General features: G+C 35.8%; 2 protein-coding genes across 2 annotated transcripts; both read left to right on the forward strand.

The window, feature by feature from the left end:
* Positions 1-257: 257 nt before the first annotated feature.
* LOC133695851 (uncharacterized) lies at positions 258-709 on the forward strand. Its single transcript, XM_062117814.1, has one exon. It carries the CDS (start codon positions 316-318, stop codon positions 547-549), a length of 234 nt encoding a protein of 77 aa, XP_061973798.1. The 5' UTR covers positions 258-315; the 3' UTR covers positions 550-709.
* A 23,691-nt stretch (positions 710-24,400) lies between these two features.
* Positions 24,401-24,927, forward strand: LOC133695748 (uncharacterized). Its single transcript, XM_062117693.1, has one exon. It carries the CDS (start codon positions 24,486-24,488, stop codon positions 24,714-24,716), a length of 231 nt encoding a protein of 76 aa, XP_061973677.1. The 5' UTR covers positions 24,401-24,485; the 3' UTR covers positions 24,717-24,927.
* The last annotated feature ends 421 nt before the right edge of the window (positions 24,928-25,348 follow it).

Raw genomic sequence — 25,348 nt, forward strand, 5'->3', positions numbered from 1 at the left:
ATATGATATTAATTAACTTTTGATGATAATCTATTTTTCATTTTGTGATGCTTTTATCGTCAGTACTGATAAGACGAAGAAAAGCTATTGATTTTTCTCTCTGCAATGGTTACTTTTATCGTACACAAAAGTTGGGTGCTTTTATTTACAAAAAGGAGTACTGTCTAACATTATTCATTTCACAGCTGTTGTCAACCAAACCTTTCCTTTCTATATAAAGCTTGGCTTGGCCTCCTACATATTAGCCAAAGCAAGAAAACAAACAAAACCTATAAACAGCTACTTGTCTTTGTGTGTTGATTAATTGTAGTTAACATGGCACGTCAGGCAGCTGATCGTCTTGTTAAGATTGGGCAGGAGGGTTTTGCAGCCATTGATGAGCACTTCGGCCGGGCCAAGAGGCGGCCACCAGTTATGAAGGTTCCCTATGCTCATCCCACATATTACTATGTTCCTGCAACAGAAGTTATCGACAGCAACGAGGCAGCTCAACGCTACAAGGGGAGGGTTTATCTCGATTATCCTAAGGGGAAACCAGTTCCATTTTAAAGACCTAGTGATTAATCACTTAGCTTTCTTGTATGCATAACCTCCTCCAGTTGTGTTACCTTTAAGAAGACTTTAACACTGCAATATTATGTAATGCAACACACACTTTCTTATTCATCTGTTGTAACATTTATACAGTCTAGGAACCTTAATTGCAGGAGTTCAAATATGTGTAACGGAAAGATAATTACAATCAGAATTAATAACAATATTTCAAACTAATCCTATGATTACGAAGAGCACAAAATCTGGCACTTATCATGGTAACAGCTGCGGTTGAATTGGCAAAGAGTTAATCTCATCAGATTCCTTGATACGCCCCCGCAAGAACGGGCTACCATCGGAGAGACCGATCTTGTCACGTAAGAATTCTGTTCGTTGCCGGGAGAGAGGCTTGGTAAGCAGATCCGCTAGCTGATCAGTCGTGTGAACATGTTGAACATTAAGAATTTTTTTCGCAACCAAATCTCTTACAAAGTGAATATCAATCTGTATATGTTTCATCCTGGAGTGCTGAACAGGATTGAAACTTAGGTGTGTTGCTCCCAAATTATCACATAGGAGCAGCGGTGGTTGTGAGAGACAAAACTTAAGTTCTTGAAGTAGAGATAGCAGCCACACACTCTCAGCAGCAGCCATTGCCAAGGCCCTATATTCAGCTTCGGTTGACGATCGTGCTATAGCACGTTGCTTTTTAGAACTCCAGGAAATTGGTGTGTTACCAAGAAATAGCAGATAAGCTGAAGTAGATTTCCGGTCATCTAGGCTGCCAGCCCAATCAGCATCCGAGAAGCAAGTTAATATGCTGCTTGATGTGTTGCTGATAGTAACTCCATGAAAGATTGTGTTCTTCAGATAACGCAACAGTCTTTTTGTAGCTGTCCAATGAGTTTGCTTGGGATGATGCATAAACTGAGATAGTTTATTGACAGCAAAACTGATATCAGGACGTGTGAGGGATAAGTATTGCAAAGCTCCAATAACTTGACAATATTCAGTAGAGTCAACAGATGAAGAACTATCATCCAATTGTAAAGGAACCGAAGATGAGAGAGGTGTGGCAACATCGCGAGCACCATCCATACTGGTTCGGGCAAGTAAGTCTCGGATATATTTGTGCTGAGATAGAAATAAGCCAGCTGCAGTAGGAATGACCTCAACACCAAGAAAAAAATGCAATGCCCCCAAGTCTTTGATGGAAAATTTCTTGCCAAGATGATCAACAATACTTGCAACAAAAGTGGTGTTATTGCCTGTGATAATTAGATCATCAACATATACTAGGCAATAGGCAAGTGTAGAACCAGTATGAAACACAAACAGAGATGAATCGGATTTAGAATTTAGAAAACCAAATTCTGTCAGAGCATGCTTAAGGGCAGAATACCAGGCACGGGGTGCCTGTTTTAGGCCATAGATAGCCTTGGTTAGGCAGCAAACATAATCAGGATGTTCAGCATTCCTAAAGCCAGGAGGTTGTTTCATATAGACTGTTTCAGTGAGATGACCATGAAGGAATGCATTATTAACATCCAACTGTCGCAAGGTCCAACCCTGCATCACAGCAATAGTCAAAACAGTTCGTATAGTGACCAACTTAACAACAGGACTAAATGTTTCTTTGTAATCCAGTCCAGGTCGTTGATTGAACCCTTTGGCCACTAGTCTGGCTTTGAACCGATCAACAGACCCATTAGCATGCCGTTTCACCCGAAATACCCATTTACAACCAATAATATTACAATCAGTTCGAGGAGGCACCAATTGCCAGGTATTATGACGCATTAAAGCAGTTAATTCGGAAGACATGGCCTCACGCCATCTAGAATCAGTGAGTGCAGCAGTGACAGTTGTGGGTTCTAAGGATGATGGAATGGGATGTTTAGTAACAAGGAAGGATTTCTTAGGTTTATAAATGTCATTCATGGACCTAGTAGTCATACGGTGCATTCTCACCTCAGCATTTACAGGAACAATGGGAGCAGAGAATTCTATGGAAGGACTGGGATTTAAAGACAGAGGGGAAGGGGAATTACTTACCTGGAGAGGAGACGGTGCAGAGGACAACCCACGCTCAAGCGATTGCAAGACTTCAGTACCCACATCCAGAGAAGTGCTGGGACTGGGTGAATCAAACGAGAGCTTGGATAATGTGATGGGCACAGAAGAGCACTGCTTAACTGATAGAGAAGACAGATCACTGTTGTGACCGGGCTGTTGAAAGGGGAAAGTGCTCTCATGAAAAATGACGTGGCGGGATGTAAATATTTTTTTGGTAGTTTGCTCAAAGCACAAATAAGCATTTTGGGATAAGCTGTAACCCATGAATATACATGATTTTGATTTCGGCTCAAGTTTGTGTTTATTGTATGGTCGGGTTAATGGGTAACAGAGGCAACCAAATTGTTTGAGTTTGAGATAGTTGGGTCTTTGATTGAATAATTTTTCAAATGGAGACTGATTATTCAAGGTGGCAGTGGGCATGCGATTGATAAGATAGGCAGCAGTTTGAAATGCATAAGGCCAGTACTTTAGAGGCATATGAGCATCGGTGAGCAAGGTAAGACCAGTTTCAACGAGATGGCGATGTCGCCTTTCAGACATACCATTTTGTTGAGGAGTGTGAGGGGCAGTAGTGTAGTGACTAATGCCATGAACTGAAAGATAATTTTTGAGACCAACATACTCCCCACCATTATCAGAATAGAGACTTTTTATTTTTGTGTTGAAACGATTTTCCACAAGATTGCGAAATTGGGGAAATATAGTTTGAACATTGGATTTATGAGTCATGGGATAAAGCCAAATATATTTGGTATAATGGTCAACAAAAATAACATAATATTTAAATCCATTAATTCCAAGATCATGAGATGGGCCCCAAACATCCGTGTAAATCAGTTCAAGTGGAGTAGTGCTGGTAAGACCATGAGTACTAAATGATTGACGATGAGCTTTGTTTTGAGAGCATGAAGTACACAAAGAAGAACTGCCAGTTTTATTGGTGGGTAAAGAAAAAACATGAATGAGATGATTAACCAATTTGGGTGATGGGTGCCCAAGACATTTTTGCCATCCATCAAACGTTGAACGTTCATGAACATAGGCAATAATATTTGTCTTAATGGATGGTAGCTGCTCTGGAAATGGGTACACTCCATCTTCACATTCGCCCTTGAGTAGGAGCGCCCCCGTGATCTGATCCTTCACCAAAAAATAAGTAGGATGAAATTCAATGTAAACATTGTTATGCTTGGTAAAATGATGAACAGATATAAGATTTTTATGAATGGTTGGAACGCAAAGAGTTTCACGTAAATGAAAGACATGATTGGATGTTTTTAGAGATAACGACCCAATATGAGACACAGGCAAACCTGATCCATCCCCAATTACCACTTCATCAGTACCATCATATTCAGAATTAATCGTCAAATTGGAGAGATCAGTGGTCATATTGTGAGATGCAGCTGAGTCAACTAGCCACTTGTGATTTTTGGTTTGGGAAGAAGCTGCACAATTTGCAGAGAAATCAGAAGCAGGCATTTTTGGGCATTGTTTTGTTGTATGACCCAGTTGATCACACCATTGACATTTTGGTTTAAACCTCCTGTGACCCGAATTGAAAGACCCATTTCTAGGAGTCCCATTATGTCCACGTGGAGTAGAAGAAGAAACCGGGGGACGCCATTTGGACTGTCTAGAATTGGAAGGCAACTGAGGGGTCCAGCGATTAGAATAATTAGCAGTGGGAACAAATGAATTTGCAGATTGTTGTTCCAGCCGCCGAAGATAATTCTCATGACTAACAAGAAGATCATGAATTTCTTCAAATTTCAGAGACGTTTCACGGGCACGAATGGGTGCCGCAATTTCTCTAAATTCAATACCCAATCCATTGAGTATGTATAGAGTTAGATCATCATCTGAAACGGGATGATCGATGACAGCTAGTTCATCAGCAATTACTTTAATTCCTTGAAGGAATTCAGTAACTGGACGAGACCCACGAGTGCTCAAGGTCAAGTCTTCCTTAAGCTGCATCACACGCGTTCTAGATTTGCCTGCATACAAACGGGTAAGTGCTGTCCAGGCTTCATTTGATGTTTTGTAGGCAGAGAGGAGAGGGGTAATTGTGGTGGAGGTGGAGGCAAGAATAGCATGTAGAATAAGTTTATCTTGGCGAATCCAGTGGGAATTCACAGCTTTGGATGTAGTGAAGTTTTGTGCATCAATAGCAGGACATTTGTGTGTACCTGTTACAAAATCAATAAGATCATAACCAATGAGCAAGGCTTCAAATTGAGCACGCCACTGAGGAAAGGTAGAGGGAATGAGTTTTTCATTGATGGTTGTGGCAGCATTGATTGTGATAATGGGTGAATGTGTTGAATCGGTGGAAGGTGCAGTGGTAGTTGCCATTTGCAGGAAGCAGTAGAAGGATAGTAGAAGGGATGAATACTCGTTAGAGATTTTTCAGCTCTGATACCATAAGAAGACTTTAACACTGCAATATTATGTAATGCAACACACACTTTCTTATTCATCTGTTGTAACATTTATACAGTCTAGGAACCTTAATTGCAGGAGTTCAAATATGTGTAACGGAAAGATAATTACAATCAGAATTAATAACAATATTTCAAACTAATCCTATGATTACGAAGAGCACAAAATCTGGCACTTATCATGGTAATAGCTGCGGTTGAATTGGCAAAGAGTTAATCTCATCAGATTCCTTGATAACCTTTAGTCCTGTACGATATTCTCCCTCTGCTAAACGTAGACGAGGAGAGGTTGCTAGAACTCGAGTCAGGAGCTTCTTCTTACTTCATCAAATAAACTTTCTGTGATTTATATATCATTTTCTATTTGTATGTATTGTCATAATTATCTTTCTTACTTCCTCATTATCACCTCTTACTTAGCATGGAATTGAAAGATACAATATGCTCTTGAAATGCTTTGAAGCTCTTCAAGGTGTGATTTCACCGACTAAGTTTGGAACTGTTCAGAGCTCAATGATGAGCCGTGGGAGGCGTCTCTGATTGTTGCACTCTAAGCATGAGTATACGTACGTATGAATATAACCAGCAGATCCGCAAACCACAAGTGATGACAAGCTTCTTAACACTGCTACATTTAACAGTTTTATCGATGAAATTTTTTGTCGGTATTTACTCTACCATTCCGTCAGCATGAATTTTATAGACCGATTTACAGACGGAAACAGTCCATCGGTAAATTCCTCTTGTCAGTAATTTCATTAATGTCGGTAAAAAAAACCCGATGGTTTTACAGACGGAAAATGCAAGCCAATTTTTTTTCCACTGGAATATACAGACGCAATTATTTCTTCGGTGATTGACAGTGGCATATGGAGTAATTTTATTCCAAACCCTCTATAAAATACTGAAGGAATTATTGCATCGGTGATGTAACAGTTGAAATGGCATATGCAGTAATTATTTTTCAACTCTCTGGAATATAACGACGAACAAAGTTTGTCGGTAACTCCGTCCGTAATAATTAAAAAATATATTTTTTTAAAAAAATTATTTATTGAACAAAAAAAGAAAATAATAAAAAATATAAAATTTTATAAAATTCAAGTATGTAAAAATAAATTATCTTAGTATAAAAGCCAAATATTCATTACAAATTTATATGTTCAAATAAAATTAAACTAGAAAAATAGCGGCGTTGGAGGAGGTTGATCGTTCCCGGGACCATATGGCTAAAAAGAAGCGTACATGTACCACCCATCTATGATCTCATATCCATGGCCATTCTACGGAGTTCATCATAATCCGCATAGAGTCGTTCATATTCTTCAATGAGATGGGCCGTATGTTGTTACAAGGTCGCGAACTCTGAGACTAGGTGGTTGATATTGATTGCAAGCTCCCAACGGTTGAGACACTACGGGCCATTTACAAGTTGGTCGTGGTGTTGGAGAGTTTGTACACCTGATTTCTATGGGGTCCACCAAATGATCCTGCCTCCATTCACAAATCCGGATCAAAATCCAGGTGGGTCGAAAGATCATTCCCGTATCTCTCCCTTAATCAGCTGTTATATGTCTCTTGGAAATAAAAAAATGAAATCATCAAATTTAATTCAAGTAAATAATAATTTACAAAAGAAAATGGTTGAACGAACATACCACAAAGTGTTGAGCGCAGTAGTCAATGAACTGTTCACCTCTTTTGGGAAGTCTTCACTCTACAAGTGCGTCTCCACAAAAAGCTCCATTGGGCTTGGCTCACGTCCAAGAGCTGTAGTTTGTAAGAAAAAAATGTTGCAAGTAAAATAAATTTATAAATAACAACAAATTAATTAAAGATAGATGTGATTAAAATTATTTTTTTGTTATTTTTTTAATTTTTTAGGCTTTGTTTGAAAAAAAAGCCTAATTTTTTTATAATAAAACTGTCGAAACATGCATAAGGGGGTGTTTGCCAAATACATCCTTAAACCAAGAAACCCTTTTAGCAAAAATATTGCAAGCTAAACAGGGTCTTAACCCTTTGACCCATTCTTGACCCAACTGGGTTGACCCGGCCGAGTTGACCTGACTGGGATGGCCTAAAAACTTTGGTTTCAACCATAAATCGAACCAAAGATCTTGATTTGACTCGAAAACAACTCAAAAAGAAAACGAAAGCCAAAAAACAGATTAAACACAAAAAACATGAAAAAACTCGAAAATAACGAATTAAATGGAAAAAAAATAAAAAAAATGAAGAACTCGAATAACATGAAAAACATTAAAACTCAAATTCTAGCAACATGAATTCTAATGGAGACCATATTTTAGGAAATAAAAAACACATAAAGAATGGAAATCAATCATTGAACAATAATTAAGCATCAAGCATCGATGATTATCAACCAATAATCACGATTTAGTCAAAATAGGTTTTGGTTCAAAACCAAAGCCCTATGATTAAAACCCTCATAAAACTTGTTATTGATACAAATGAACTCTAGACTACTAATTAATCAAGTCCAATGAAGTGTTTAATGCAAAGGAATGGACCAAAACTGGTCCAAAACATAGAGATGAGCCAATGCAAAGGAATGGCCTTAGAAAACCCGGCTATTGTCAAGCCACCAAAATTGGCATGTTCGACCACTAAAACATGTTTTCTTCATTTCAAAAAGTCACACTACCATAACCATACATGTTTGAATAAAAAAAAGAAGCAAATAACATCAAAATCATGCAAGAGGTTCCAAACTTCAAAACTACAAACTTAAAATAGCCTACATATTTATGCAATTTGGATTCAATTTTTTTTCTTAAACCTTCATTAAGACCCATCCAAAACCTAGAAACTAAGAACATGCATCGGTTGACATAACAAAACATCATAACCTTGCTGCCACATCTAATAGATTTCAAAACTACTTTATTTCATCAAAATTTAGCAATGGTGGCCATTTCGTTCACAAGTCCTGCAATTCAAAATGCCTTGGGGGTTAGACTTGTTTTGATGCAAAAGATATTATGGATCATACACCTTAAGGATAGGTTCTAGTTCCTTTACGTGAGACATAGGGTAGGTTTACTACTCTGTCCCAATGATCGCCCTCGTAAAGGCAAATAGGGGTTCAGCAGATAGTGGGATGGCACAAGTACCAATCACTATCAGTCTAAACACTCAGCAAAGAGTTGGGGTTTACACAAACTTAAACCTTGACTCAAGTCATAAGGCAAGCTGCTATTTCCCCACTTAACTTAAAGTTTAATGCGTGTGCCCTCAAAAAGATAATAATCATAAAGTGATGAATGACTATCATGTATGACAGAATGTAAAGATGCATGCTAAAGCTTTTAAACAAAGTATCATTCATATATAAAAAAAAACAAAAGCCAACATAGCATAAACAAACAAATTACCAAGCCTAGTCCTAGGGTCCCCAGTGGAGTCGCCATCCTGTCACACCCTCGCGGCGGAGCGGCGACCATCGGTTGATTTCGGGGTCTTTTTTGTGTAAAGGAGTCGCCACCTAGTATTATGGTCACTAGGAAACCTAACTGGTCTTTCAGAGATTCTAAGGTAAGGGACTGATTGCGTAAAGGGAAGGTATTAGCACCCCTAGTACGCCCTACCTAAGGTAAGCTGCTTGGTGTTTGGTTTGCTTTATAATCTGCTATGGTGTTGGTGTTTTCTAATCCAATCAGTTTTTCTAGGTTTGATTCAAACTAAATTTATTAAGATAGAAATCCAAGGAAGTTCCATGTGCTTTAAAAGCTCATTTTCCCCTTAGTTTTTTAAGAGTTTGCGACTCGTAAATCGCAAGGAGGAGGGACAAAAATTTAGAAATCTAGGGTGCTTTAAAAACCTATTTTTTTTGTCTTAGTGTTTTATACTCTCACGGCTTGTAAACCGTTGAGTAAAAAAATTGAAATGTCCTCGATTAAAATCAAGGCTTCTTTCAAGGATGTGTGCGGATTTATTACTCCCAATAATATTTTCGATATTCATCCTTTAAGGATTTCTTTATCCAAACATTAGCGGTGAATAATAGATGAATTCCCCCTAAAATAAGATTTTTTTATTTTTTGGAATATTGGCCAATACCCTTTGGAGTTTTACAAACATGTTGTAAAATCCAGAAATGCAAGAAAATAATTTTTTTGGTGTTTAAGAAATCCATGCGAAAACACATTTTTAAAACTTCCAATATTTTTTGTACATAAAAAACATTCTAAAACATGTAAGGGTATTGGCCGTATGCAACACACAAGAAAATATTTTATATATATATTTTTTTTTTTGTCAAAACGCAAACATCACAATTAGACATAAACACCAAAATGGAAAGTAGCAAGCCATCATTCATATTACAAGAAACTTGAAACAATTCGTAACAAAAATCGTTCAAAGCCAAATCAGCTTAAAATTCTGTACACTGGAAAGGACTAAGCCCATATGCATGAGGGAGCCAAAGTTTTGAAACTGAAATTTTGGAATCCAAATCCTACTGCATGTGTCCATGAATCATGACCTATTTTCTTTTTACCAATCCAGGAGAAACTAGCATACTAGTTTCATACAAAAAGGAAAAGCTTGGGACGGCATGCTCTTATAACACAATTATATCACGGACTAAAAACTAAAGAAAACCTGGACGGCTATTTGAATTTAAAAGCATGGAAGGATACGAACAGAAAAGGGAGCTGATGATGAAGAAACAATAGCCCCCTTCCCTGATTCCTTAGTTCTGAAACAGCGAAAGAAAGAAAAAAAAACGGAACACCAAAGGCTAGCCCTCTTAACATAGTCACTCATCTAAAACTCAAAAGCCACAGCAGGAACAAAACAAAGCGAGCGTTCATTGTATAGTAAAAATAAACCGAATGTAGAAAGCAAGGAAAAAATGGGTGCAACAGATTTAAAGGTAGCAAAGGAGAAGATAGTTAAGACTTACCTGTAGGTCTCATTATTTTATTTTCTGCAGAAGATGAAATGAAACTAAGCGAACGTTTGTTTTCTCTATTCTCCTCTCTTCTCTGCCAATAACACCATAATGCAAGACAGAAAACTCCCTCTATTTACTGCGTTTTTTACTCTGCCTCTCTTGTTTTTTTTGTCTCTCTTTGCTGTGTTTTTCTGTCCCTTACTCTCTGTTTTTGTCCTCTGTTTCTGCTCTCTCTTTGCTATTTTTCTGCTCTCTTTCTGCCGCCCCTTGCTAGGTCATTAGAGGGGTTTATATATAGTCTAACATATCTCTATTTAGGAAAAATTCAATGCATTAATTCTAGGATGCAAATCCCTGCTGATGTGCAGTAAAAAAACGCAAGAAGGAAACTGAAATATTCTTATTCCTATTCTGATTTTCAGCACTTAATTTCCATTGATCAAAGGGTGGTACAACTCCTTTCTTTCCTTCCATAGCTGGGACCATGAGGCACCAGTTGTTTCCTTTGAAATGAATCAATAAAAACGTGGTCTCAAGCTCTCTAATCAGCAAGACAAACATGGAAACCAGCAGGAAATTTACAGAGGAAAAAAAGGAATGAAATCAGATGGGTAAGGGTGCATGCAAGGTCTTATTTTCCTTATTGGGTGTGGTAAAAATCCTGTCATTTATGATGATCCAACCCCCCTTTTCAGCTTTCAATATCATTCTTCAATTCAATCCCTCATTTTAACACTTTTCGATTCAGTCCTTGGTCCAAAAAAAATCCTTCGAATCAGTCCCGCGAACCTTGGCTATATCCTTCCCGCGGGTGAATTTTCTGCTCTCACGTTAGATATTCAAATGGGAATATCTTGAGCTTCTGATATCGAAATCAAGTGATTCAAAAGCCCAAATTCATCTACGCGTCTAGGACTAAAACTTTGATGAAGAAGTCGAAGTGAGATAAAATGTTTTTACAAAACAGAATCTAGCAGTAATTTGGTTGGTCGAAAGGGATCTCCGAGTCTAACTCAAAAACTGACGAATGCCGAGAGTCCTGATATGGCTGAGAGTATGAACTAAGAACAAAAATCACAAATAGTAGACCAAAAATAGAGTTTTTTTAGTGCAGACTCGAGTCAATATCCTTCTCGTGGCAGAATTCTCTACCTTCGCGTTAAATATTCAAACGGGAGCATCTTAGGCCTCTGATATCGAAATCAAGTGATTCAAAAGCTCAAATTCATCAACGCGTCTAGGACTACAACTTTGATGAAGAAGTCGAAGTGAGATAAAATCTTTTTACAAAACAGAAACTGGCAGTAATCTAGTTGATTAAAAGGTTCTTGATCTGACAATACTGAGCATCCAAATTTGACTGAGAATCTGCTCTAAGAAAAATGATCCCTAGGACCTAATAAAGGTGTACGTCAATTTTTCAACATGTAATGAGTGACAGGATATACCTAAGATGGTCAGATATAGTATGAAACTGAGTCAGAATCAGAGCCTAAGTTGGAACAAAAAAATTGCGACAGCAGCAGAACTATTTTTTAGTGCAAATTCTGAGGGATTTATTCAACCTTAAAGACCAGATAAAAAAGAACGAATTTAGCATTATGAAGACTCCTGATCAACCTAATAAAACCTGATGATTTTGGTAGTAAAGGGGAAGGATAAAAAGAGCAGAAAACAGCTCAAACAAGGTTTCAAAAAACAAAAAATTTCTTTTTGTGCTTTTGTCAATCTTCTGGCAAATATGAGCTAAACTCCTACACTCTGTTCAAAAGAGGTATACACTGTCTCCAGCACGTGGGGTCCAAAATTGAGTAACAACAACTAGGAACCCTAACTTGTCTCAGAGATTGGGTACGGAGACTGGTTGCGTAAAGGGAAGGTATTAGCACCCCAAATATGCCCTACCTAAGGTAAGCTGCATTGTTTTATTGTCTGATAAAAAAATCTAAGGTCTTATCATGTTGGTCTGCCTAGGGTTCAAGAAAAGCCCTCCTCAGTAAGGAGGTTCTTATCTTATGGGGTAAAAACCTAGCAGGCCTAATGTCTATAAAAGAACTACCTTTTTAATATCGGGAATATGTTTTACGTATAAATTCATAATCGCAGACATAAAACAAAACAAAATATTTTTTTATTTTTTTTGAAATATTGGCCAAGTTCTCATGGCTTTAATAAACTGGTTATTAAAGCTAAAATGCATGCTAAAATGTATATATATATTTTTTGAAGTTTTCTTTGTTATAAAAAAATACAATATAAGTTTTTTTAGCTTTGAGAGACTTGGTCGTATGCATGAAAACAAAAATTTCTTTTTTTGAAAACCAGGTATTTTTAATACCGGATTTGTATCTTTACGATATAAAAATACAGAACAATATTAATAAAATGACGTAGAAAAATCCGTAGGAAAATCACAAATTTTAAAAATATATAGATATATAATAAAAATAAAAAAACACACAAAAGGAGAGAGAAAAAAATAATAAAATAAAATGGACTGGGCTGGGCCTATATTGGCCTAGCCATAAGGCTAGAATGAGCCCAGCCGTGCGGGCTGGGTTGATGTTCCAGCCTTTAGTTAATAGGGCTGGACTCAGCCCAGCCGCGTGGGCTGGGCTGATATTCCAGCCCGCCTAAAACAGAGCTGGACTCAACCCAGCCGCGTGGGCTGGGCTAATGTTCCAACCCGCTGGAGAAGGAAAGAAACCCATGACTGGTTACTATTCATGAACACAGTAACCAGTTAATTAATTAGTCGGTTACTATGTGCATGCACAGTAACCGGCTAATTATTTTCTTCTTGCATGCAGAACGTGCACAGTGCACGTTCTACAAGCAAGAAGGTGAATTAGGACCGGCAGTTAGGGGAGAAGAAGAATTACCTGAGGCGGTGATCTCGGGCAGTTGAGCTGGAGGTGATGCTAGTAGTTGTTCTCGGTGGCGTTGCGGTGGCGATGACTGTAAAGCCTAATGACAGCAGCAGCGCTTCTTCTCCGCCGTGTAGAGACACCAGTCAGTGTCTTCTCCCCCCACTGATTTTCTCCTTTTGTATTGTGTTCTTCCTTCTTCCCGTCTGTCTCTGCGCCCGACTTCTTTTTTTTTTTTTCCTTTCTTCCTCCTCTGTTCTCCCCTGTTTTTTTCGTTTCTGTCTCTCTCTCTCTCGGTTGCCCTCCCTTTTTTCTGTTGTTTCCTCCTCTTCCCTTTTCCCCTGTGTTCGAGTGGTATTTATAGGGGCATGGGGAGCGGGGTCGACCCTGCCCCGTCCCATCGCCGCGTGCATGTGGCACACGTTGCCACCTCTGCCAGGGCGCTGGCCGTGGTGGCCAATGGAGGCGTTGCTTACGGAGCACGGCTGCTCGGGCATCTCATCATGAGGTGGGTGGCAGAGCACGTGGGAAGGAGAGGAAGAGACAAATAGAAGAAAACAAAACGTCTCCTCCCCTGCTGCATGTCCGGGGGAAGAAGAAGAAGAAACAGTGTCGCCTCAAAAAGGCACCATTTCGTCTCTCTCTTCTTCTTTTTGTTTTTGAAAACTGCATGAAACGACGTCGTTTTGCTTAAAACGCGTCGTTTCATTTAAATGAAAATTGGCGCCAAAGCGCTAGAGTTCAAGCCAATCCTTCAATTTAAGCGCGTTTTGCATTTTGGCCATCAAACTTCAATATTTATGCAATTAAGCCCCTGATTTGACCATATTAACTCCCAAAAATTATAATTTGACCCCATAACTTTAATTTCTTCCGATTAAAGCCCAAATTAACTCCAAAATCAATTTTTCTTACCATTAAACCCTCCATAAATTCAATTCAACCTTCAATATAATTTAATTGAGTCCACCAACATCTAATTTTGGACTTTTCTTCCTCAAATTGAATATTCTTTGTCAACAGGGCTATCATCAATCAATAAACTACTATCAAATTTTAATTTTTGTATTTTTAAACCTCCCCAACCAAATTTTGACTATTTTCTAAGCGTTCTGACATCCTTTTTTCACTGTTATATTTTTTGATAATATTTTTTTGATTTTTTTGTATTATAATTTTTTTAAGAGAGGAAAAATTGTGAATTGGGGAATACCCCAAAATGGGCTATGACACCCATTTTCACAAAATCGTGTTAATTCTTTGATAATCGAAGTAATGGATGCTAGATTATGGATCATTGCATGATTTCAAATAAAGCATTCCCTTGATTGCATGAAAACTTGATTGGATTGAGATTTGTGTTTGTTGGTTTGTTGATGAATGCTCTTTGTGTTCTTCACGATTTGAGTGTTTGATCTATTTTTCTACAAATTTTTTTATATTTTGTGTTAATTTTCAACTTTGATTTAGTTTCAGTTTAAACCTTTGTTTGAGTTTATTTTTCAGGTCAAACCTTGTTTTTTTGTTCAATTTATGGTTAAACTAGTGTTTTTGGGTCAACCCATTTGGTTTTCTTTTAGGTCAAGTACTTAAGGCTTTATTTGTTTGAACAACCTTTTGTGAAGGATTCTTTTGGCCTAAGGAAATGTTCAGCAAACACACACTTAAGTGCATTTTGGTAATTTCTTGGGAAATAAAAGATGGTTTTGCCAACCATTGGCTTATAGAAATAAACTAGCTATGTGACTCGCGCTCCGCCGCGGGTTAAATAATCAAAAAATTTTAAAAGAGTTCCTAAACAAAATAAAAGAGATGATGCTTTGTCCTGGTTATAAAAGGGTCCATAGATGTTGGGTCCTAATGGTAAAAGGGTTCAATTGGGTGTTAGGTCATGGTGGAGGCAAGGCCCATAAAAGTTGGATCCTGGTGGCAGGACCTAACATGCAATTGGGTCCTACATCGTCAAGACCCAAAGCTAATTGGGGTCTTGCACTTTGCGAGACCTAAAGTTATTGTAGGTCCTGCGCTACACCTAATTAGGTTGGGTCCTGCATCCTGTAGGACTCAAAGTGCAGGATCCAACACCTAATTGGGTCCTGCACATGTCAGGACCTAACATATAATTTATTTATGTATTTTATAATATATATAATTCAAAACTACTGTATAAAAAATTTAAAGACAATAAAACATTGATACAACTTTGAATCTCATACACTAATGTTATAAAATTAAAATATCTTCTATTACCCAAAATAAAATCTCTTATATAATACTAAAAATTTATAAAGTATATGATGTAAATAAAAAATTTATTGAGAGCTCCATCAACTTTAATATAACAATATTAGAGAACAGAATTAAAAATTTTCAACTTTTTTTGAATTTTTTTTTTGATTAAATGTAAGAAGTATATAGATTAAAAATAGTAAGATAAACTTGCGATACAAGTTGGAAACCAGCATAACAATACATACACTAGCAAAGGAAATACAACTCTTAACACAAAAGGCAAGTGCAAGGGAACATTCTCCTTAGCACAAGCCAGCCAAAAATTAAGGACTCCCTACATATAAACTTGTGCTGGGGAACAGCCTCCCCAGAACAAGGAATCCTACTATGAACAAAAGGGAACATTCTCCCAATAGATACCGAAGTATAACAACACAAAAAATGTGTACTGGGGAACAACCTCCCCAGACAAGCATATTGAAAAGAGAACAAGAGAACAGGCTCCCTTGAATCAAACAAAAGGAGAGGATTCAACACACCAGCCGAACTACCCGAATTAGCCACCAAGCAGCAGGCAATGGCAACCAGCAACACCTAACCAGCAGTTAAATCGCAAACCAAGCAGGGGAAACCCAGCAACCGCCAAGGGCAGAGACCAAGCAGAGATGAAGCTGCACAAGAGATAGAAAAATCCCCACAATCCGGATAAACAGGAACAGAGAAAGCAAGCATAGGCAAACCAACAAATTAACTGCACAGGACATAAAATCACAGCAAGAGCCAACCAGCTATTAACTGCACAGGACATAGTCACAGCAAGAGCCAGCCAGCAAATGAACTGCACAGGACATAAACACAAGCAAGAGCCAATCAGCAACATAAAGCTAACCATACAAAACAGTCCAGATGAACATGACATCCACCCAAAAGCAAGAACCACGAACTCTGCTAGGCAAAAGGAACAGACCATCAAAGGGTGGATGAAGGGGCAGAGTCATCAGAGCTTTGCAGCGACTGAAAGGCTGCAGCAAGGGTGGGATGCGGTCCCAGACGATGGATAGCAGCGGCTTTACTGCGAGTGAGATACTGCCTCTTGGGAGGTATAGATGTGGTGCCCACCTTTGCAGTAATAGAGGGCTCAAGACCAACAGCCTTGGGTCTCTTACGACAGGAAACTGGGTGCTTATAGGACCAGCTGCAGCAGCTTCTGAGGACATAGGATCCTCTGGAGGATTAACAGAAGGCCCTGCACAATATTGAGCCTGTTTCTCAACAGCAGCAGTCTCTGCAGAGGGACTAGAGCTGGTTGTACAGCCTGAAGTGCCATGGGGCCTCTTTCTATTGCGAGGTACGTGACCTTTGGTGCAAGTGAGTGTGGAATGACCAAGAGACTTACACTGCTTACAGTAGCGAGGCAAAGATTCATATAACAGTTGCTGCACCAAAGTGTTTTTAAAACTATATATGGGTCAGGTGCCCTTGTCGAGTCTTAGTTTTTTGGGTCTCGAAAGGGATACTAGACTCATGTTAATAATAATAATGATAATAATTAATTTAATTATAATTAAAATGAAGAAGAAGAAGATACAAGTCCAAAGAGGAAATTAATACAGGTTTGTAAGCCATGTAATACACAAATACTCAAGATATTTCATGGTTTGCATGCCTCTAGTTTGCGTGCGTGGTTAGGTTTCCCATCTATTTTATGTATCCACGCAAACCTATTATGATAATATTTTCATACCAAGCACAAGAAACTATAGAAGAAAAAAGAAAATCTGACGATAAGAAAAATATATTGGTCTCATAATATCTATTTAGCCCTTACACTTCTGGGAAAAGAATAATTTTCCATCAGCACCATGGACATCTGAAAATTTTTTATTTTTTGATTTACTTTAAAATAATATTTTTTTGCATTTTTGTATTATTTTTAAAATGTTGTTTTCAAAATATATATTTAGATTGTGTCTTGAAAATTTTTAATTTTTTTCTTGACTTTAAATTTTGAAGACACAATCTCAACATATTTTTAAAAGAAAATATTTAAAAATTAATAGAAAAACATAGAAAAATGTAATTTAAAGTAAGAAAAAAAATAAAAAAATTTCAGGACACAATCTCAGTTTAATTTTTTACAAACATAAAATTTTAAAAAAATATAAAAATATAGAAAAATCAATTTGAATTAAAGGAAAAAATTAAAAAAAATTAAATTTCTTAGCTCTTGCTTCACAATCAAACACAATCTATATAAAAAAAAGAAATTTAAAATTATTTAAAAAATAATACAAAAACATAGAAAAAACATTTTAAGTAAAGAAAAAAATTAAAAATTTTTAAGACACAATCTCAATATATATTTTGAAAAAAAATATTTTAAAAATAATAAAAATATATAAAAAAAATTAATTTAAAGTAAATTAAAAATTTTCAAATTTCTCAAGTCTGGCTTGTCAAAAGTTATTTCAAAAATTACAAATTCAAAAAATTAATGTTGTTGGGTCTTTTGGTAGAGAGGGCAACGCCCCCGGTTCTTGGGTTCGAACTCTAAAGTGTTGAGGAGGACCCAACATCATTGGGTCCTAGTGTTAGGAGTACCCAATAGTCCACAGTCAACCACTATGTTGGGTCTCCTAGCAGCTCTGGGAAGACAAGGTAAAGCTCCTAGCCGCAAATCTTGACAAAAAACATAGCAGGGTATGTCCCCCAGAGTGTATGGCTACTGGGTCTGGCTATACAATCATACCCAATATCCTTGGCTGTGGTTGCGCAGCCAAACCCAGCACCCTTGAAGGGTGTTGGTCCTACACCATGCATGACCAAAATAGCTATAGTATAAGTAATCCATCCTAGGGACATCGGTATAGGAAGATTGTAAAAATTTAAAAAAAAAAAGAACAATTGATTTCCTTTGGTAGATGGATTGGGAATAGTACATGAGAATTCAATCCCCCATACCTCTCTATGTCTCTACACATAGTAAATATATATCTTTTTCACTACAGTATAACACCACCATTGAATATTAATGCAAGACCATTGATCAATATGGAAGACTAGCTTCTAGACCTGGCAACCATATTAAATTTCTTTGTCATTGCCTTCTCTGATTTAAATTTATTTTTCAAAACAAATTGATGAGATTTTTTTATATTGTATAAAAGTTTAGTGATAATAATTTTTTCCCGTTTTAGGTTGGGTTGAATTTTTTAATTAAATCATGTTTAATTTTGCATTTTAGTTGTGGCGCCAGACCTAAGAAATTTTAAAAATTTTAATTTTTTTCTTTACTTCAAAATATTATTTTCTCCATGTTTTTGTATTATTTTTTAAATATTTTTTTTAAAAAAACATATATTGAGATTGTGTCTGGTTCAGAGGCGAGACTCAAGAAATTAAAAAAATTCATTTTTTTCTTTACTTCAAATTAATTTTCATTTGATATTTTTTTCTTCACTTCAAATTAATTAAATCATATTTGATTTTGCGTTTCAAAAATTCTTTAAATTGTTTTTGACAATTTTGAAGTTTTTTTTATTTACTTCAAATTAATTTTTTTATATATTTTTGTATTTTTTAAATGTTGGCATTGTGTTTGTCTGTGATGCCAGACCCAAGAAATTTTTAAATTTTAATTTTTTTCTTTGCTTCAAAATAATATTTTTTTTTCATGTTTTTATATTTTTTAAAATATATTTTTTAAAAAAATATTGAGATTTTATCTTATTGGTTTTATAGGGCCTCTAAACCCAAGGGCGGTTAGCACAGACCTCAGCGGCAGGGTCTGCACCCAGCGCGCGGGTCCAGAGGCATGGAGCGCGGGGTTGCAGACCCTGCGGGTCTGCAGACCCTAGGGTCGCAAGATTGCAAACTCACTTGCACTAGGGATGCAGCCAGGCGCACAGGTCTGCCCTAACGCCTATGGCATGGCAGGCCCCGTGCCAGGTGTGTGCATGCTAGGGCCTTGGCCAGCCCTCGTGTCAAGTGGCATCAGTCTAGAGCGCAAGCAGGCACACGTGGCCTGCCCCACTTCCAAGCCTGGCAGCCTAAGCGCCAAGTCTCTACAACCTCGGGGTTGTGAGTCCAACCAAGCACTTAGGGCCTCCACTAATATTTTTTTCAAAAATTATTTTTTAACAACAACAACAACAACAACAACAACAAGAAATAATAATAATAATAATAATAATAATAATAATAATAATATTTATTATTATAATTTTTTTTGCAAGTTCCTTCTATTTTTAATATTAATACAAATAATAATATTTAGACTACAAATGATAATATTTATCACATTAATAATAATATGAAACTTGTTTGATCAAAGTTGATAAAATAATATATTTGAAAAAAAAATTATTAATAATAATAAGAACGATAATTGTTGTTATATTTTTTTTTAATTTTCTTCTATCCTTAACATTAATACTTTTAATTACAATAAAGATAATAATATTTAGAATACAAATAATAATATTTATCATATTAATAATAATATCTAAAGTAATAATTTTTTTATGATAATTAACAAAGAGACAATAATAATACTAATAATTGCTATTATATTTTTTTTCCCTACAGGGTCTGCCGATCCAGCCATGCGAACCTCTAAACCCAAAGGCAATTAGAACAGACATTGGCAGTCAGGTCTGCACCCAGCATGCGGGTCTGGAGGCCAGGAGCGTAGGGTGCAGACCCTACCTCGCGCATCTGCAAACCCCAGGGTTGCGGAGCTGCAGACCCGCTCGCCTTGGGCTTGCACCCAGGCAAGCAAGTCTGCCCCTAGTACCTCTCGCCAGGTGTCTGCATGCTAGGGCCTCGGCTAACCCTAGCACCAGGTGGCAACAGCCTTGGGCGCGTGGCCAACCCAACGCCTAGGCCTGTCAGCCCAAGCACTAGGTGTTTGCAGCCCAAAGGGTGTGAGTCCACCCAGGCACTTGGGGTGTGCAATAAGATTTTTTTCAAAAAATTTTTTAAAGAATAATAACAATAATGATAATTTTTATTATATTTGTTTTTTCCAATTTTCATCTATTCTTAAAATTAATGCATTTAATTAAAATAATAATAATAATAATTAGAATACAAATAATAATATTTATCACATTAATAATAATATGAAACTTGCTTGACCAAAGTTGATATAGTATTAATAATAATATTTATCACATATTTTATGAAATTATTTACAAAATAATATATATATTTTATGTTTGAAATCCATTAATTTTTATATACTCACATCAAAATATACATTTTTGTAAAAAGGAAATAATAATATTATTTTTTTTCTTTTCTCTTATTTTGATATGAATACTTTTTATATATTTTTGATATTTCTCTTCTTGAATTTTCTTATTAAAGCATATTTATTTTTACGTTTCAAAAATGCTTTGAACACATTTTGAATTGTTTTAATTGTTTTCTTTACTTCAAATTAATATTTTTGATGTTGTATTTTTTTTTAGTTTGGCTCCATGGTTGCATTTTTATTATAATTCTAATTATAAAATAATAATATTTATAATAAAAATAATTATATTTAGAAAGCTAAGACCCAAGCATTACCCTCGGGTCTTGTCGTCGGACCTAAAATAATTGGGTCCTGATGCCTGACCCAATTTTCTTGGGTCCTTGGGTCCTGCGGCAAGACCCAAGAGAATTGCAAAAAAAATAATATTTATAATACGAATAATAATATGTTTAATTTCAATAACATTAATTATAATAAACATAACAATATTTATAATACAAATAAGAATATCTTGAATTTCAATAACATTAATTATAATACAAATAATAATATTTTTCATTTATTAACTATTATATGAATAATATTAATTATAATAAAAATAAAAATATTTATGATACAAATAATAATAATTATTATTATTATTATTATTATTATTATACAACTAAGAATATTTTTAATTTTAATAACATTAATTATAATACAAAAGTATTAATATTAAAAATATTACCATTTTTATTATAATTAAAAATATTATTGTTTGTATTATACATATTATTATTTTTATTATAATTAATATTATTTATATAATAATTAATAAATTTGGGAAATTTATTATTATTATTATCATTAATAAATTTTAAAAATATTATTATTACTATTGAAGAAAAACCATTATTTTTTTAAAGATTTAAAAATATAATTCAAAGTATTCATATAAAAAATATAATTATTTGTATTATAAATATAATTATTTTTCTTATAATTAAAAGTATTCATATCAAAAAAATTATTATTTGTGTTATAAATATATTATTTTAATTATAATTCTAAGTATTAATATAAAAATATTATAATTTGAGTTATAAATATTCTTGAGTTTGTTAATATAATTATTTGTGTTATTAATATTATTATAACAAATAATCAAGTGCCAACCACCCTGGGGCTACAGCCAAACACACGGGTCCGCCCATAGTGCTCAAGGCTGGTCAAACCCTATGCTAGGTGTTTGCATGCTGAGGCGTCGACCAGCCATAGCACCAAGTGTTTGCATGCTGAGGCGTCGGGGCCGCAGCTAGGGGCGTGCGGCTGGCCCCGACACCCTGGCTTGTCTACCCAAGCACAAGGTGTCGACAGTTTGATCTAATTAAATGTCGCCTCTGCAGCTGCATCACTCCCATCTTAATGACAAAAGTCAAATGAGCCACCCTAGCGACAATTCTTGACTAAAACACAGGTAAGGAACGCCACCCAATGTGCTATAGTGTCGTCCACAGTTCATTGTATCTTGGGCCACAATGCATGTAGTAGAAAACCCTTATGCGTGTTAAGACATAGCAAAGCAACTGTGTAAGTTTTAATACATAGCAAAACAACTATGCAAGTTCACAATTAATTGTCTCTTCGTCCACAGTATATGCATGTACAGTAAGTCTACAATGAATTATCTCTCAGTCCATAATGTATTCATGTATAGTAAAAAACCCACGTGTTTTAGAGTTTTGTTAATAATAAAAAAAACAAAAAATGATTTTGGTTTGTTGCATACGTCTCAATCCTTACATAACATTGCAATTTATTTATAAAAAGGAGGGGAAAATGTTTTTAGCATTGTTTTTTTTTTCATTTTTGTAATTTACAATAAGTTTTCAAAATTCCTTAAGGATTTGGTCAATATTTCAATAACCCTAAAAATTTTAATTCCTAAAAATTAAAGGTCAACATTTTGGTATAAATATTAGACCTAACAGTAGGCTAGTATTTAAGTACTAGAAGTTAACTAGAAAATTTTCAGAATTATTTTGGATATTCATCAATTTTAATTGTGAGTATTTTTTCATCACAATATATGAGTTGTAAAAAACATTTTCGCCTTTCAGGATAGGTGACTCCTATCAGAGCACCTACATGAATTTTTTTATAAGAATTTATCTAAGCATACGAGCCCATTATAAATTTCAAATGTCAGATTTATTTGTGGGCGTAAATTTTTTTCTGAGCCATAATTGGGCTACCAAATTTTTTTCTGAGCCATAAATGGGCTACCAGTTAGGAACCCATCAACACGTTTAAACCACATCATGACAACACAATACAACTTACCTCAAGTAAGGATGCTAATATCTTTTTCTAGCCAATACTAGTTCCTTACCTTGAAATTTCAGATAAGATCAGTCTACTTGGGTCTTCTAATGACTTTGAACCACATAACTAGGTGGCGGCTCCTTAATCCTGATACTGCAACACCGCGCGCACATGGGCAACACAATTCATGCTTGATTAATCATCTATGTGAATTATTAGGTTTCGAATATGTTGACATAAATATAAATCATAATCCTATTCAAAACAAAATTAAATAAATTAAGCAATTTTACTTACTATCAATCCAAAAAATTAATAGATTTATATTTAAATATCAAATGCAACATACCATGATCTCTTAAATCTTGTCCCAGTATCAAAAAAATTTGAGTATATGAACCCATGAAGTGGTATCAGAATCTATTTTCCTATTATTAATAACTAAACGGAAAGCCATAACTAACTGTTTATACTATAATATTGGGAGTGAGAGGTACAATGTCCAGAATGCTTCTAAGGATAACCATATCCATAAGATCTCAATGGATTGCCCTTGAGCCATACTACAGAATCTAGCACATCCTTAAGTAAATAAAGAAAGCTAGAATAAAGTGGCCTCAGTGACTATTTAGCATTATTAAGTAGGCCAAGTACTCTTCACTGCTTATTTCCTATTAGTTCTGTATTGTGGATTTGCACTTACAAATAAAGAACTTGTTCTTGATATTTTCGTACAGAATTTATCTCTCGATTAGTCGGTCAATAAAGTAACTTCGTTTATGGAAAAGTTAGTTATATGGAATCAGATTCACCATTAAACTAAAGAGTCTCATCGATTCTACGAAACTTGTCGGAAGGAATCATTTGTTCAATAATTGAATGCGATTTTTGTTTTATATATATTTTAGGAACTTTGCACTGGAAAGGGGACATTTGTGCCACCAAGTACTAACACTAGAAAGGGAACCTTTTTTTCCCGGTGTTATAGATATTTTCAGACTAACTTGAAAGCAATTATTAGAGATATCAATTCAATCTGAATTCAATATGCATACATATATATTACTTTTTTTTTATTTATATTTTATTTTGGATTTTCCATTATTTTTCAAATTAAAGAAACTGAGATAAAATACCCTTAATCTTCCTTCGTAATTTGCTTTCGAGAAGGTTTAGTGTTTTTGCTACTACTACTTTTGGACCTGACTTGATTCCTGACCCCTAGAAACAGCAAAGTCCAAAAGCAGGGAAGCTTTTGTTTTCTTTAATCACATGATCAGATATTCTCATTTATGCCCAACACAAATTCATAAATCTGGCTCTAATGATTGGCTGACAACAGTTGTTAATGAGCAGTGTTTGCGTCCCTTATTTTTCAGTTTACTAAGTATTTAGAACATTCAATTCTAATCCAAAGTCGATAATAATAAACTCTTGGTGATGGTTTTGTCATCGATGGTGATCGGACAACAAAAAACCCAATAAAAGTTCCTTATATAAAAAGTTTATCAAGTATTGAATACTAATGATGATATTAATAAACTATTGATGATAGTCTTTTTTTCATTTTATGATGTTTTTATCGTCAGTAGTGATAAGATGAAGAAAAGCTATTGATTTTTCTCTCTGCAATGGTTAGTTTTATCGTACACAAATGTTGTGTGCTTTTATTTACAAAAAGGATTACTGTCTAACATTATTCATTTCACAGCTGTTGTCAACCAAACCTTTCCTATCTATATAAATGTTGGCTTGGCCTCCTACATGTTAGCCAAAGCAAGAAAACCAACAAAACCTATAAACAGCTACTTGTCTTTGTGTGTTGATTAATTGTAGTTAACATGGCACGTCAGGCAGATCGTCTTGTTAAGATTGGGCAGGAGGGTTTTGCAGCCATTGATGAGCACTTCGGCCGGGCCAAGAGGCGGCCACCAGTTATGAAGGTTCCCTATGCTCATCCCACATATTACTATGTTCCTGCAACAGAAGTTATCGACAGCAACGAGGCAGCTCAACGCTACAAGGGGAGGGTTTATGTCGATTATCCTAAGGGGAAACCAGTTCCGTTTTAAAGACCTAGCGATTAATCACTTAGCTTTCTTGTATGCATAACTGTTAACACCTGAAGATGGAGAAGAAGAGGATTGATAAGAGATTCAAATTTAAGTAACCGTTACTGGAAACGCACCGTTTCATTAAGCATCTATACTGCATCGTTTTATTATTTCCTTTAAACGCATCGTTTAGTTAAATGTAATAAAATCATCAAGAGCAGCTGGGGGGGTAATCTAGAACAGTTTCAGCCTATATATACCTGTAACAGACTGCATGAATATTCACGTGAAAAGAAATGAGAAATGAATGACTCTCCTTCAATTGAGGAAGATTAACAAACTTGCTACTGTCACCAACTTACTCACACCTCCTCCATGTTTACACACTGATTCCTCCCCTTTCTTCCCTACTACGTTTTCTACCTTCCAAATCCGCCAAGCAGACCCAATACAGTTTGGATCACTAAGTTTCTCACGCATAACAAGTGGTATCAGAGCTGACAATCCACGGACTACGACCATGCCACCGGACACTAGAAACGCTGAGATCAAACGCATGGAAGACGCCATCACAGCAGTCAAGCAGGACAGTGGCCAGAAGTATGAACAGCTGGTGGACATACTGAAGGGACAGAGTCTAAAGCTTGATC

This window comes from Populus nigra, chromosome 6 (assembly GCF_951802175.1).
Source record: "Populus nigra chromosome 6, ddPopNigr1.1, whole genome shotgun sequence".
Classification (NCBI taxonomy): domain Eukaryota; kingdom Viridiplantae; phylum Streptophyta; class Magnoliopsida; order Malpighiales; family Salicaceae; genus Populus; species Populus nigra.